Source organism: Acartia tonsa, chromosome 10, assembly GCF_053477335.1.
Source record: "Acartia tonsa isolate MP-2025a chromosome 10, ASM5347733v1, whole genome shotgun sequence".
NCBI lineage: Eukaryota > Metazoa > Arthropoda > Copepoda > Calanoida > Acartiidae > Acartia > Acartia tonsa.
The window spans coordinates 15,375,956-15,390,585 of record NC_137269.1 but is presented as its reverse complement, the minus strand read 5'-3'; the positions used below and the strand labels follow the sequence as shown (position 1 = coordinate 15,390,585).

Below are 14,630 nucleotides of genomic sequence, written 5' to 3'. Positions count from 1 at the left end.
TTTAATAAGATTCTTCTGAAAAGGGAATTTTTTTTCCAGTATAGATTCAAAACCGATTCAGAACCGGTTTCCAGCAATATTGAAAAATCATTTATAGCATCGTATTACAGACAATTTTCCACAAATACTAAAAACTCATATATATAATATTAGTTTTGTTAGCCCCGAGAAGCCGCGGGGACGAAGGTTTTAATCTTTATTTTAATATCCGCGAAAAGTTGTGTATATTACGATGAAGGAAGGCTTGATTAATGATCATGATTATGAATAATATTTGGTTGACCAGCAGGATGTATATTTCTTACTCAATTACAAATAATCAGTATTGAGTGACATAATACATATTTCTAAACTTGAAAATTTAACACTTATGTTTTTTGCAAATCATTGAATTTATGTTTGAATTTTCAAAAATTTAACCAGCAGCGAGTAGACGGCGGTGCGCAAAATTCACAACCCCCATGTCTGTTTGTTTGTCTGTCTGTGTGTCTGTACCGAAGGATCTCGCTAACCGCTAAAACGTCGGGTTCTCCTTAACAGGGTAGCTTCTCATAGGTGCCGGGTAGGTTTATAACTATTTTGGGGGAGGGTACCACCACCCTCCCAAAGAGAAATCACAAAAAATCGGGAAAAAAATAAAATATTCGTAGAGACTTGAACGCAACATACATAGAACTTTTCTCAAGTTCCCCTAGAGGCCTCTAGGGACGTAGCCGCTAGTACAATATATAATAACATCAGAAATTGAAAGAAAGAGGTTGATGAGACTTTATGTTTTTAGCTTAGTCTAGTTATTAGGAGTACAGCTTCGTTGTAACTCTACGTTTAGAAGTCAGAGATTTTTAATAAAAGCTTAATATTTAATATAAAGTTCAATTTAACTACAAAAAAATTAAGTACCTGTGGAGAAGCCCCCACTCCACTACTAATTTTAAATACCTAATTAAAAAAAAATGGGGGGCGATTTTTTCATTTTCGGGGGGGGGGGTTGAGGGTGTCCCACCTCCCAAGAAAATAGTTTAAAACCACCACAGGACCAATAGGTTTATACCCTGAAGAGTAGAATCCGATCGGTTCAGTGATTACCAAGATCTTAAGGGTCGGACGGACAGACAGATGGACAGACATCAAGCTACTTTGTATTATAGATAGTTTCATGTACAGCGTCTAAATTGATGAACTTGATTGTTCTTGTTCTTATTAATGATTTGACACCTCGCCCTTTGGTATTGATGGATAGACTTACACAAAATAGATAGATGTTCATCCAAAACAGATAAAGAAAATAAGATTAATTCTTATAGTTTCAATGAACTTGTATCAGGGCTCGGCAGCCGTCTGTAAACCTAAATCTTTTTTTTTAAAATCAGCTAGAAATCTAAAACTGACTCTCTTTTTAACAAAAATCTTAAAAGCATACGAACGGGTTTAAATTGGAGGCTTAGTCGCGACTGACACACGGCTGCTGAGCTCTGAATTGTATATCTTGTATGTATATAAGACACACTTTTTAACCATATTTTTTTTAAAATTTCAAATAGATTTCTTTTATTGAAGCAAGAATATAAGCCACATTGCATTGACTGAGTGAATCTAGAAAGATTGTTGCTAAGGGTGGGTTTTGCTAAGTAGGGCTGATTATTAGAGTTACATATTCCTCCTCTTAGCCATGCAGTTTTGGTTCAGCCCGTGGCTTTTTGGGCGATTATATAAGATACGAATCTGACGGTGAAGCTTGTGACTTTGGTTACCGGGCACTGGATGTTTGGAGCTAATAAAACTTTTTTTCCTGTTGATTTTTGAGAACTATGAAAAGACCAAAAATATTATGTTTTTTCAAATAACTTTTTTCTCTTTTTTTTTATTTCTCTGAAGATTTTAATACTTGGAACTATTTAAAAAGGAAAGGGTTATACAGAATTGCAAGATACTTTTATATTTTTTCCACTATATCTTTTTAATTCACTTTCTTTCAAAACTTAAAAATCTATTAATCTATTTCGTAAAAAATGTGTATAAATTTAAATCATTTTTATTTTCTTAAAAGACAAATGATTAACAAAGTTTTAATACTATTAAAAATTAAAGGATATAATTAATCATTATCAAAGATCTAGAGAATATTTCTTTTGAAGACGCACGGGCGAATAAAATAAGAGATCCTTGAAGCTACGGGTGCAAGCATTATATAATTTAACTGAAGACAGTCCTGATAAGCTTTATTTTTTTGCAGAAAAAAACTTTTAATTGAAAGATTTTTCTGCATTTTGAGAAAAAATTGACGAACAAGATTTTTTATCGGCGTAGTTTATAAAGAATTTAAGCCTAAGTTAAAACCCTCGTTTTATATTCTTAAAATGCTTTTGGTATTAGTTTGTGTTTCCTTTACTCTTTCCTTCAGAGTTAACTAGCACACAAACGTACTAATTATTCAATAATTGCTCAAAATATCCTTGACATTTTGTATATTGTTACATTACATCTAAATATTTTGCTATTTATTGATAAAATGGTACTTTTTAGAGATAATGTCCCTTATAGAATAAGATCCTGAGTAAATCCAGTAAGCATTCACTTCTGCATAGAGGTCATATTCATAATAGCAAATGACATTTAATATTGAGAGTGAAGCAAAGGGGAAAGTGTGGTTTGTGTTGTTGTAATAAAATTTGGTTCTGGTGATGTGATATTTTTAAGTCAATGCACACTAAAAGATGCAACAACTATACCAATCTTATGTAGAAAAAATATTTGTTAATTTTTATAAAAAGGAAAAGAATTATATTATTATATTTTTATTGTTCTGAATACTGAAATAATTAAGAATTTTTTTTATAAAACATTAAAAACATAAAATTAAATTATTTTTTAGTAAAATATTTCTATCAGGCGGACATTTATAATAATATAAATATCTTACTTATGAGAGGAGTTTTCTCTGTGGGAGGCAAAGATTCTCGAATAGTCATCAGGAAAACAGTCATTGACAAAAGAGCTGAAATTCCCAGGGTAACCTAGATATAACATGAATAAAACATTTCCCTTTGGGCGGTTTTTATCAAAGTGTCCCAGTGAAACCCTCCCCATTATTTTCAAGCCAGTGATGTCAATTGTTACATTATATTAAGAACAGAAAAGCCCATTAGGTTTAAAGCCCCCGAAGGGGTTAGGCATAAAGATAACAAGTAACCCTATCATTATTTTTAAAATGAAAAGTGAGGTTTTGTGATTGCTATGTACTTTGAGGAAGAGCACCTCATTCAGTGAAAAAAATCTAGCCACATTTAAGTAAAAATCAACATTGTTAGTCAGCTGATCAAATACTGCTTTCTTATTTTACTAGTAGTTTTCCCATAGCCTCTAGAGTATATTAATTTTATGAAATAGATAAAAACCTTCCGGAACCAATATAAAGCCTACATAAGAACTCTACTAGTTAAATGGTTATACTTTTACAATTGTATTGTGTTTGTGAGTCAACTCTTGTAAGGATGGCGTTACTTGAGGACAGTATTTATCGGTACTTGATAATTATTGACACGTTGACTTCAGAATAGCATTTGATATATATATTCCGTTATAGTAAGAAGGGCTGTATGTTAAAAGAGCCAAATCTGACTATTCGAACACATGGAAAATTTGTTTTAGAGATATCACATAACAGATACTGTTTTGATAATGTTTTAATAAATATATAATTTAATTTAAAATACCTTTTCTCCGGATTCTGATGGCACGTAGAACACCAGCAATGCTGAAATAAATAAACAGGATTTTTTACATTGTTTTGTTGATCATATCTATAGAACAAATATTATGAATGATAAAATCATAATTAGAATTTTATGCATAATATAAGTTCTATTCTTCTATGATTTTTACACTATAACTTATTATAAAAGGATTTTAATTTTGTTTTTCTTATCAACTTCTTCGTTCTAAGTTAAAATTAACGTTAGAGCAATTTTAGAGAAAGGAATATTTTCATTTATATTATGAAAAATAGCTGACGAACAAACACTGGAGGCATAACCAATCTTATATAGAACATTCCAAAAAAAAACCATAGGGAGTAGGAATCTAGAGAAAACGCGCTTTAAATTGATTTTCATAAACTTCATTTACATATACATATTTGGAGTTATTATTTTTAGACAATTTTCATAATATTTTTAATTCATTGATCAAGCCTATATCCATGATTATTGAATCCATTATAAGTTGCTCAGAATTAGTTCTGGTAATCAAATATGTTCATTGTTCAACCACTCTTCAACATTATTTAAGCCTAATACTCAATTAAATAAGGAAAAAATTATTTTTCTAGAAATTTCTGAAAAATATTGGTAGAACTTCCTTGCTGATTTTTTTTTATGAAATACCTATAATAAAATGAACTAAAACCTAGAATGAAAATATATGAAAATATTATTGTCAAATAAATGGTACTAGAGATATTGAATGACATTCAATAGAAAATTTGATATGTTATTTGAAAATTAAGAATCAGTCTATTACTCAAATGCACTTTTCTAAAAAAATAAACAAATTCCCCCTCTTTCCATTTCTTTTATCTCTGTTTCTCATTCTCTCTCTCTTTCTTTTATATCTCCCAATATATAATGTTCTTTTGTGAAAGAAAGAATAATATTTGTATAAATCAGGTTGTGTATTCAGAAACCTGATGAACCTTCATCATAAGTACTAAAATAGCTGAATGTTCACTTGGTCTTGCATAACCAGTAAGATCTCACTAACTATTCAACCGGCTACTTTGATAGTATAATGGGTCAACAATGCAAGCAATCTAACTTAGTATTCCATTGTAGATTTTTTTTAACTATTTGATGATTATCGATTTGAAAACTGAACATCATATTTGATAAGATTAAATTAAAGTTTTTATTTAAAAAATTGGAAATAGTGATTATCGACAACAATAGACCTCAACGTTTACTTTTTACATCAAAATATACCTAGCTTGTGTCCTTCCATTTATGATTATTCTTTCAAAACAATAAGTAGCTTCATTCCTAACTTTTATGGACTTCGCCGAATGAGGGGTCGGGGTTCAATTTTGTTTTAAAAGAACAAAAAGTTTGTTCTTGAAGAGAGGATGATTTTGGGGCTATTACTCTATACTCAAACATTATTGCAACATTATCAAAAAAATCGTTCAGCTGTTTACAAGATCTTATACAGCGGACATATACACAATTTACTACTTTATAGAATAATTAATGTCTTTTTCACTGAACGTGACCATATGCAGTTAACCTTCACCTCATTTTTAGTTTTGTTCACTGAGAGGACAATCAAGTTCTTAGTTAGTGTAGAAATTACAAGCTAATTTAATATTTGATTACAAGAGAAAAGAATAGAAGTTATGATACCCTAACAAAGTGTGATCATTAAAATGATAAAGGTATAAGATTTTTTTTTTGTAGATCAAAGTAAAAAAAATCACTGAAAGTAGAAAGCTCTTGTAATCTTAAGCTGTTATGTTTTTGTAATCCTATATTAAACAAAATAACTTTTACGTTATTTAACTTATAAAGAAATATCATATGTGAAGAGGAGCTACGCTACTAAAATAATTATTCTGGTTATTTATATGCATTTCTTTTGACTAACCAAATAATTAATGAATAATAAAGCCCAGTAGTTGATGAAAATGCAACACAAAAAAAAGATAAAACATTGTTGTATGTGCAGCTACTCTATAATAAGGTAATTCCGTATATAACCGCCCGAATACCAACACTTTCGAATTCAGAAGAATTTAATTACACAAACACAGATGTAACAATGTCACTTAACCTGTCTAAACCTGAAGACAGCCAGGTCTTTGATTAAACAAATCTTTTCTGGAAGTCCTAATTGAGCATGGAAATCAGTTGCCCATTTCAGGCCAATTAACTTCCTCTATTCTAGTTGTTAAGTTGCCTATTTGACAAAAATCACAATCTTTTTGATGCAATTTGACACAGGGAGTAAGGGAGGGGACAATGGATCGAATATTCAATTTTTAGGAGTCTCAGACTTTGGGTACTGGCTTAAAGGGAATGTACAAGAATTTAGTATTTTCTGACTGAGTTTGGGTACTAGCGCATGTAATGCCGCTACTCAGTTTGAATAAAGCAGACAGAGAGTAGTGTGAATATAAAAGGTAAGAATACACGGCCACCCTCCCATAATCTATTTCACTCCCCTCTCCCCCACCTCACCCCCACCTCCCTTTTTTAATGCAGACGATAGGGAAAAGGAGAAGATGGTGGGGGCAAGGGTAATAGGCAGGATATTCTTGCCCAGCCAGCTAGCTGTAGGCCGGGTCCAATAATCTTGTAATACAAAAATCACACCATTAAACCTCATTGTATTTCATCAAAAACAAGTTGTGATTTCGCCTGCCTGTCCCCTTTTTCCCCTGTTCATATAACTTGCCCCTTGCCGCCACCTCTCTTTTTCCTTTCCCTGTTATCTGGAGTGTTCAAGGGAGATTTTTCTAGTAATTAATTACAGAATGGTTATGTCAGTCTGATATACTGATAATCCAATTTTGAAATGATTGCTTTTTTTTAGTTTATAGTTTATTAAATTTAACTAACAATCCCTTAACAATTTTCTTCCGAATTTACTGGATTAATCTGGATTTCATAGCCTTTCTTTGAAAACTCTTAAATTGAATTAATTGCCCATTGTCCCCTCCCTTACTCCCTGAATTTGACACACCCTACACCCTAGATTCGAACCCATTTAATATCCTTCACGAAGCGGATGCGTAACGTGTTGTGCTAAAGTCGCAAATTTATCTACACGATGAAGGGTATCTTTAATTTTTACTGTACTGTCATAAATAGCTTTATTTATATTAAGTATAGATGCTGTAGGTAATGAAAATCTTTACACAAAATTTCATTTACATCTTTACACCCGAAGAAAATCACATTTTCTCCTTCTGTATCTATCTAGCATTTCATAAAAGATGGATGGTCAGAATGACAGACATAGACAGTAATAAAGTAACTTTGCAACTAAAAAAAAACAAGATCATTGCGGACTAGCTTACCTTCCAGATAAGTTAATCATTAGCTGCGTTACTAAATATACATTTACCTATTCCGTTGATGAGAACACAGGGCAGAATAAGATTAAACACGTAGAACAAGGGTCGTCTTCGAATCCTTAACAGAGAAATGTATTGAATGTTTATGCTCAATACAGAAAACAAAAAAGACTATAAAAAAAAATTGACGATAGCTTCTAGTATTAAAGAACTATAGATCTAGATTAAATTTATTTTGGATGTTTCTTGATATGTGGCAAAAATATAAATTTCATTAACTTCTTGAAATTTAAAAATTGGAAAAAAAAGTGCAAAATTGCAAAAGAAAATAAAAGTTTAAATTTTGATATTTCCAAACCCAAATAAAGATAGGAAAATGCAATTTTGATGTACTTATACAATTCTCAATATTTTTGTTTTCTTTTGGGATTATATTTAACATTTGCAGCTTTAAATATGTTTGTACATCTATATATGTATGTATATACTATAAATACAGGGTGTCCCAAGAAAGTATAAAAATTATCACATTAATTATTATAAAGCTTAAAACCATTATAATATTTAGTTATGATATTTAATTGACAATTTGACAATACCATATATTAAAACTGTTTTTTAGCTTGTCTTAATTGACTGTTAAAAAAGATGCTTTGGTTTGTTATCGTTGCGCTACTAGTCAGTCTTTTTTTTCAAATTAAATTTTTTTTGTTTGCCAACCTGTATAAAATGTTAGTAAGTGTTTTGCTAGAATGTTGATGTAAGAATTTTTGCAGTAATATTAGCAAATCATTTTGAACGCATCATAAAAGTTGATCACCTATTTGCTCCATTTTCTCATATTATAATAATATTTATCCAGCAAATCTCGTTTTTCTCACTCTGTATTTATGTCTGTATGTACGATTTCATGTAGCGTTTTTTTGTATACAGGCATATAAAGCCTCTAGGTGCACTTGAAGACTGGGAGGGGGGGGGGGGGTTGGAATAAGTGGTAATCAAGTTATCTTATTCTAAAAAAGAGAAGAGTAGTATTTTTTTTCGAGGGGGGAAGCTATTTTTTCTTAGGAACAATTTCGCTTGGGGAGGGTGGAGATACAATCTTTCAAAATAGTTACAAACCTCCTATGGACCTACAAGAACCTTCACTGTAAATTATAAATCATATCAGTTCAGCGGAAAGCGAGACACTTTCATAATCTGATATTTATTAGAAGTATAGTATATGTTATATAATTACTTGTTCTTGATATGTTTTAGCTTATTGTAATGTTTATAATCCTACCAGGACTTTTTTTAAGGAAAGATTTTCTATAATTAGGGTCATTCGTTAATTTAAATAGGTTAGAATTGTACTATCGATTTCAAACTTTGCATGATGATTCCTATAGCAATTTGGTACGATTTAAGAAGCGAAGCAACTCTAAAATCGTTACCAGAAAGTACGTACGTTCGTTTAAAACATGATTTTTTTATAGATTTTTTATAAAATTTTTTGTATGTTATAATTATAATATTCATCTGATTTTTGGAATACTGATTCTTATTACCACAAAGTACAATGTTATAAGCAAAGAATCTCTATAATAAAGTTATAAAAATTTAAGTATTTCCTTAAACAGTATCCTGTATTGAAGAAGTTTTGCAACAAAAATTTACAATTTTGTTTAAACTTATGCATTAATATTCTGAATGCTTATTCTGTTCTGACTTTCTACAAGTTTAATGTTCGTTTGTCCAACCATTTCAATGCTTCGCTTTTATTGATGTTGACATCCTTGTTTTATATTATTCGCATATTTTAAAATTCAATTTTGCTTGTAGGTTACTTCTAAATGTAAAGATATAAAAAGCCAAAAAGTATAATTATTTTCAAATATAACATATTTTTGCTACTATAAATATAAAACGGCCTTACTAACCGCAAACCTGTTGTAAATTGAAGAAACTGCAATTCATATATAAAAACCAAGAGAATTTTTGTTGGCATGAAATCTAAATATAAATTACAAAATCCACAACATTCTAGATAGCTAAAGTTATTCTCTTACAATTCGGGTTTCAGAGAAAGCAGCTTATTTTCAATTTTCTATGGTGTCATTGCTTTTTGTTATCTAAGTAATTTGTAAAAAAAAGTATATATATAATATGACTTGATACCGTTACATACTAAAAAATTTAGGCAAAATTGTTTTTCTTCCGTTAGCAAAAACGTGATGTATTACCTTATAGTGTAAGTGATATCTGGGTATGGTTCCTCACAACAGCTGTAATACTTCATATGATACTCAGAACGAAAATCCTCCAACAGAAACTCTCCGTTTATCTGAAATAAATAAGACATACAGGATTTAAGTTGTACAGTTACAGATGGAAGTTTTAAACAGATTCTTTTTTTCAAATAAGGATAGGCGAATGATCCGATATTAGATTAGTATTAATGTTAGATTTAAGATTTAATATTGTTAATAAATATTGTCAAAATTACCTTGAATACCTATATTTTTATTTCAAAAGTAAAAACACATTAATAACAATATAAATAGCAAACATCCTACAGAATAAATCTATGTAAATCACTTAAACGAAGAAAAGTAAAATAATCAACTTCAAGAATAATGTGGAGCGAGCAATAATTGTGGATTATAGTTACAAGAAGTAAAGGGTACTTCATTGCCTTAACTGTTCAAGAGAAAGGATTTGGAAGTTGCAAATTTAAGAAAATTGAAACTGAATCCTTTGTCTTAAATACAGAAAAGCATAAATATTACTGGAAACAATTATTTCTTTGCAGTGCTAAGTGGGGCATATAAAGAATTAAAATTAAAACCTAGCAACATTTTGAAGACTCGAAGCTCTTCTAAGACTTCTGTATATCAAAGTTTAAGGTATGAATGTTCAAACTTAGCCTTGTTATCATTACTTTTCTGATGTAAAAAACATGAAAAGTTGCCATTTAGAAAATCGATAAAAAAAATATATATCAATTTGTTATTTTACGGCGCATTTTTAGATTATACTTTAGACTATATACATAATATCTGACTATAAATTCAAAATGGTACACATAATCAGAACTTGCCTTTATATAAGGTGAACAAAAAGGTTTTATCTAATACCCCAGCGACCCGCAATGTGCGAAAAAATAATATTAGAGAGTTAATTTAAACGAATATTTGAAGAATTTTTTCTGATGACGCCTGTCGTTTTGCTCATGTCGATATTGGAATTAGTTTCTATAATTATTACGGGTATTTTTAGCAATTTTCAGATTATGTAATTCTTAATTTAAAATTAGAAAATTTAAGTTTGTTATGTTCTTGTAAATCAAATCTTTCAGCATTATTAAACATAAAAATTATTTTGAAAATGTAGTTTATATTTTTGTCTTTTTAATATTCTAGACGTTAGTTAGACTTTAACAAAGTATTTGATCCCAGATTATTATTTTATTTAAATTGGCGCAAATTAAAATTATTTTAACCTTCTATAATCTTACAGGAAAAAAATATTAACTACTTATGCTGTAAAAAGGCTTTCCTAATTCATGTTACACTAAATAACTGATTAAATGCATGACTGATTGATGTTTCAACCAAAAGAAATTTCAAGTGGTCTCGCAAATGATCTTTTTTTTAAAGACACATCCTGTAATAATGTACATCCCATAATATCTTCCAAACAAAACAAAAAAACAATTCTGCGAATGAAATAATGATTTGTAAACAACTTATATTCATAATATAACTCAATAACAATAACAGTCATATTTATTGTGTTGAGTTTGACGTGATCCTGTTACTCTGTTGATTTTAATTAAAGAGATTCCTAGGATGATTTGGCACACGTAGCATCTCTATAGTAATATTTTTAAATGTAAGTAAGTACTAGATATTGAGAAACAGTATATCATACAATTTACGAAAGATGTAATTGAATTTCTGTTATACTTAAAACTTTGATCTAATATTCTCTACTATAAAAGCAATGATGAGCGATTGTCCAAATTCTCTTTTATGTTATCCGTATATCGTTGGTCAAAGAGCTCTCTTTTATTCAGAACTAGCGGCTTCTCCCCTAGCCTCTAGGTGCCACTACTTTCTATTTTAAAAAAAATGGGGGAATTTTTTTTTGTTTTTGTGGGGGTTGGGGGTGTCCCCAAGAAAATAGCATAAAACCACCACAGGACCAGTAGGTATATACCCTGAAGAGTAGAATCCGATCGGACATACACACAGACGTACGGACAGACAGACAGACATCGTTCTACTTTGTATTATAGATGTCTTTCAGATCGCATCTCGTTATAATTAGACGTAATCTTTTTTTTTTGCTAAAATGTGGATTTAAAGGTTATATATAATATTTAGGTTATTCTCACAAGTTGCCTGTTGAACACTAAACCACCCTCTCTCCTTAAATTTAAAAATAATTTGAAATAATGGAGCCGGTATTTTTCCCTATTGAGGGGCCTATACCTGCTGTGCCTATACTATGCAGGGCTACTCAATACCAGACATAACTTAACCTAAACAAACAAACGGAAAAATATCCCCCCCCCCCCTCCTATTTTCAATTTATTTCAAAATAAGGAAGGTGGTACCATTGCTCAAGTTGTTAATCTGTGTAATAGTGCCAATATTTATTGTCTGTACCTATTGCAAATGATAAAAATGTTTGGATTGAGTCCGAAATACTAAGGAACAAATTTAAAGTCTGATGCAGCCGATCGGAGCGACATTTTTCTCTAGCTGCGCGTTTCACACATATTTTAGAGTGATATCTATTAGCATTTGTTGACTCTGTTTCAGTTTTGATTATTGTGCAAACTGAGGCTATACACGGTTAGTTTTTTATTAAATGAATAAGTTAGGGTACAATGTTTGGCACTTTCGAAATAAGCAAATGATAATAACAAAGCCACAGAATACGATAATACCTTCAGAAAAATCGATAAAAATAGTTTTCATACTAAATTTTGTTTTTTTATATTTTTTTCTAAAATGTCATGACAGAAGATGCAAAATGTCGTCTTAGTTTTTTGAAAGGATTAATCTTCTCTGAAATCTAAATTATCAAAATATTTTTTTTGGTAAATGATTATACGATATATGTCAAACATTTTATCAGAAAGAAATATTTAAAATTGTGAAGTAGAAACCTGAATAATTTTTCTTATGGAAATAGTTTTCTGCAAATGTTGATAAACATATGTCTGCTAGCATTAAGATGTTTGTACTGCCAATACACGTTGGGTTTTATTTAAAGAATTTCTTAAAAATGTTTTTTTTTTACATTGTATACCAATAACGCAATATTTGCTATCAGAAAACCCCCGACTAAGACTCGCCTACGACCCGAACTTTTAGGATTGCTTTGTAATTTACATTTTTGAAAGTCTTTTAACAGTATACACAGCAAATTCTCTCTTTTTTAACTAACTTTCCGAATAATATACCTAAAGCATTTGAATTGACAAAGGCTATGCTTATATTTTTACCATTCAAGTTTATTTAATATTCTAATGAATAGCGCAACCCTCCAAGTTTATGACTACTTTTCATGAACATATGATCTAAGGAATAAGCTCTGACGCAATGTCATATAAGGATATTATAATATTCATTAAAAAAATTGTTATTTTAGCATATATGATACATTTTACAGTGTTTTGTGGCTCAAAAGAAAGACAATTAAAAATTATTTCATATTATATAGTTTAAATTACATAAGATAACCTAGAAATAGTAAAAAATTCCCTTTCTTTTTTTGTCGCAAAAGAGAATTCAACAAAGATTTTCATTAAAAAACACCTTAGTGTAAAAATTAAAAAGTTTAAACATGGTCACAAAAAGATTCAATTAGTTTATTAAATGTTTCATTTTCAACAAATGACGATTAATTTCTATTACAAAGAATAAAGTGTAAAAAGATATTCTCGTTTTAATTTTAAGCAACTTAAAATGCATTTTAATACCTTTTAATGATTTATTTTTTAAAACATCATTTTATAAAATGTTATTGATTTTTAAAGTTATATATTATAATGTTTTAAAATTTTGTTAACATTTTGTTTTAAATGTAGAAAATTGGTAATTCTAAACATTCAAAAAATGATTTTATTAAATTTTCATCACTTAAATTGCATGTTTGATGAAATTTTCAACTGATAATTCAAGAAAAATCGTTTAAGTTTTATTATATTTTACTTTGAAATGTTAAAAAAATATATTATTGTCAAAAATGTGGAAGTTATACTTTCCTCAAAAAAAGTCCTAAAACATGCAAATTAACACGTGTAATGAGATTTTTTTTCTTTCAGGTTTAATTTTAAGTAATTATTGATATTTTTTGTAAAAAGGATTTTATATAAAAAGTTTTAAAACTCGAGTTATGTAGTGGTTCTAAAAAAGGTTGCGAATTTATGCAATTTTCTTGCAAAAAAAATTTTCTAGGATTTTAAAAATAGCAAAGGGTGTTATTAGACGTACTTACAGATACAATTGCTAAGTCATTTTGGCCAAACACTAAAATAAAGTTTTGACATCTGAGGGTCCAGCCGTGGCTAGTGAGATAGGCGTTTGACTGGATTATTATCTTTAAACATATTTTCCACTTGATCCAAATATTTGACAATGTCTTAAAAGTGAAATAAAATGGGATATTTACTGACCATTTCCTCAAAATGGGGTCAGGGATGATAAAAAAGGAATCCTCCGAATAAAACAGATAAGATAAAATTATTAGCAAATTGTCCAACGTCCTTTTGTTTAATGTTTCAACATAAAGGTCCTGATACCTTAACATATTTGAAGTGGTTATATTTTTAAAATAGTTCGGGTTTAAACTAGGACAATGGACTAGAATTTTTCTTAATCTTATAATAGCCTATAAAATTGGAGAAAAAATTAGTTATTAATGATTTAATTTACAGCCAACAAACTTACTGCTTTGTATTTGAACCATAAAATATAAAGACAGAGAGACAGAAAGCTGTATATTATACATAAATTATACCTTCATATTAGATTGTTTCAAAGTACAAGATATTATTGATTATAGTTACGTTTAAAAACATTAAATTTTGTTTATCAAGTAAGGGCAAGTATCAAAAGGAGCGTTGAGGGAGGATACTTATATAACCGACAAGGAAAAAACTTGAGGATTGTATGTAACAGAATGTTACTTATTTTTAAAACCAATTTCATTGGCTATAAAATGCTCAATAAATACTTATTTTTAAATATTATTTGGGTTCAATTATTAAACAGGGTAATTATTCTCAACCACCCCCCCCCTCCCCCCAAATTTTTGTTGTCCCAGGAATCAATATACCAAAAATCAGATCAAACGGATAATTAGAACACTTGAAAATTTGTTGTTAAAAAAGTAGAAAAATCAACATGTTTAAAATGGATGTACGAACATTCTGGTAATGATTATAGAGTTGCTACGCTTTCTAAGTCGTACCCAACTACTACAGGAATCATCATGCAAAGTTTGAAATCGATAGGACAATTCTAACATGCCTAAATTAACGAATAAAAGCTATCTATCTCGGACG

The 14,630-nt window shown here is 29.7% G+C and overlaps 1 protein-coding gene across 2 annotated transcripts in view; it reads right to left on the bottom strand.

Moving 5' to 3' along the window:
* The window catches only part of LOC145329513 (neuronal acetylcholine receptor subunit alpha-3-like), a 78,313-nt gene that overhangs the window by 22,298 nt on the left and 41,385 nt on the right, over positions 1–14,630 (bottom strand). For both annotated transcript variants that reach the window (XM_080173712.1, XM_080173713.1), the window contains exons 10-13: positions 9,292–9,392; positions 7,117–7,184; positions 3,714–3,754; positions 2,921–3,014 (exon numbers count right to left, since the gene is read on the bottom strand). In XM_080173712.1, the coding sequence (XP_080029838.1) occupies positions 2,921–3,014; positions 3,714–3,754; positions 7,117–7,184; positions 9,292–9,392 (304 nt within the window). The remainder of the gene's footprint in view (positions 1–2,920; positions 3,015–3,713; positions 3,755–7,116; positions 7,185–9,291; positions 9,393–14,630) is intronic.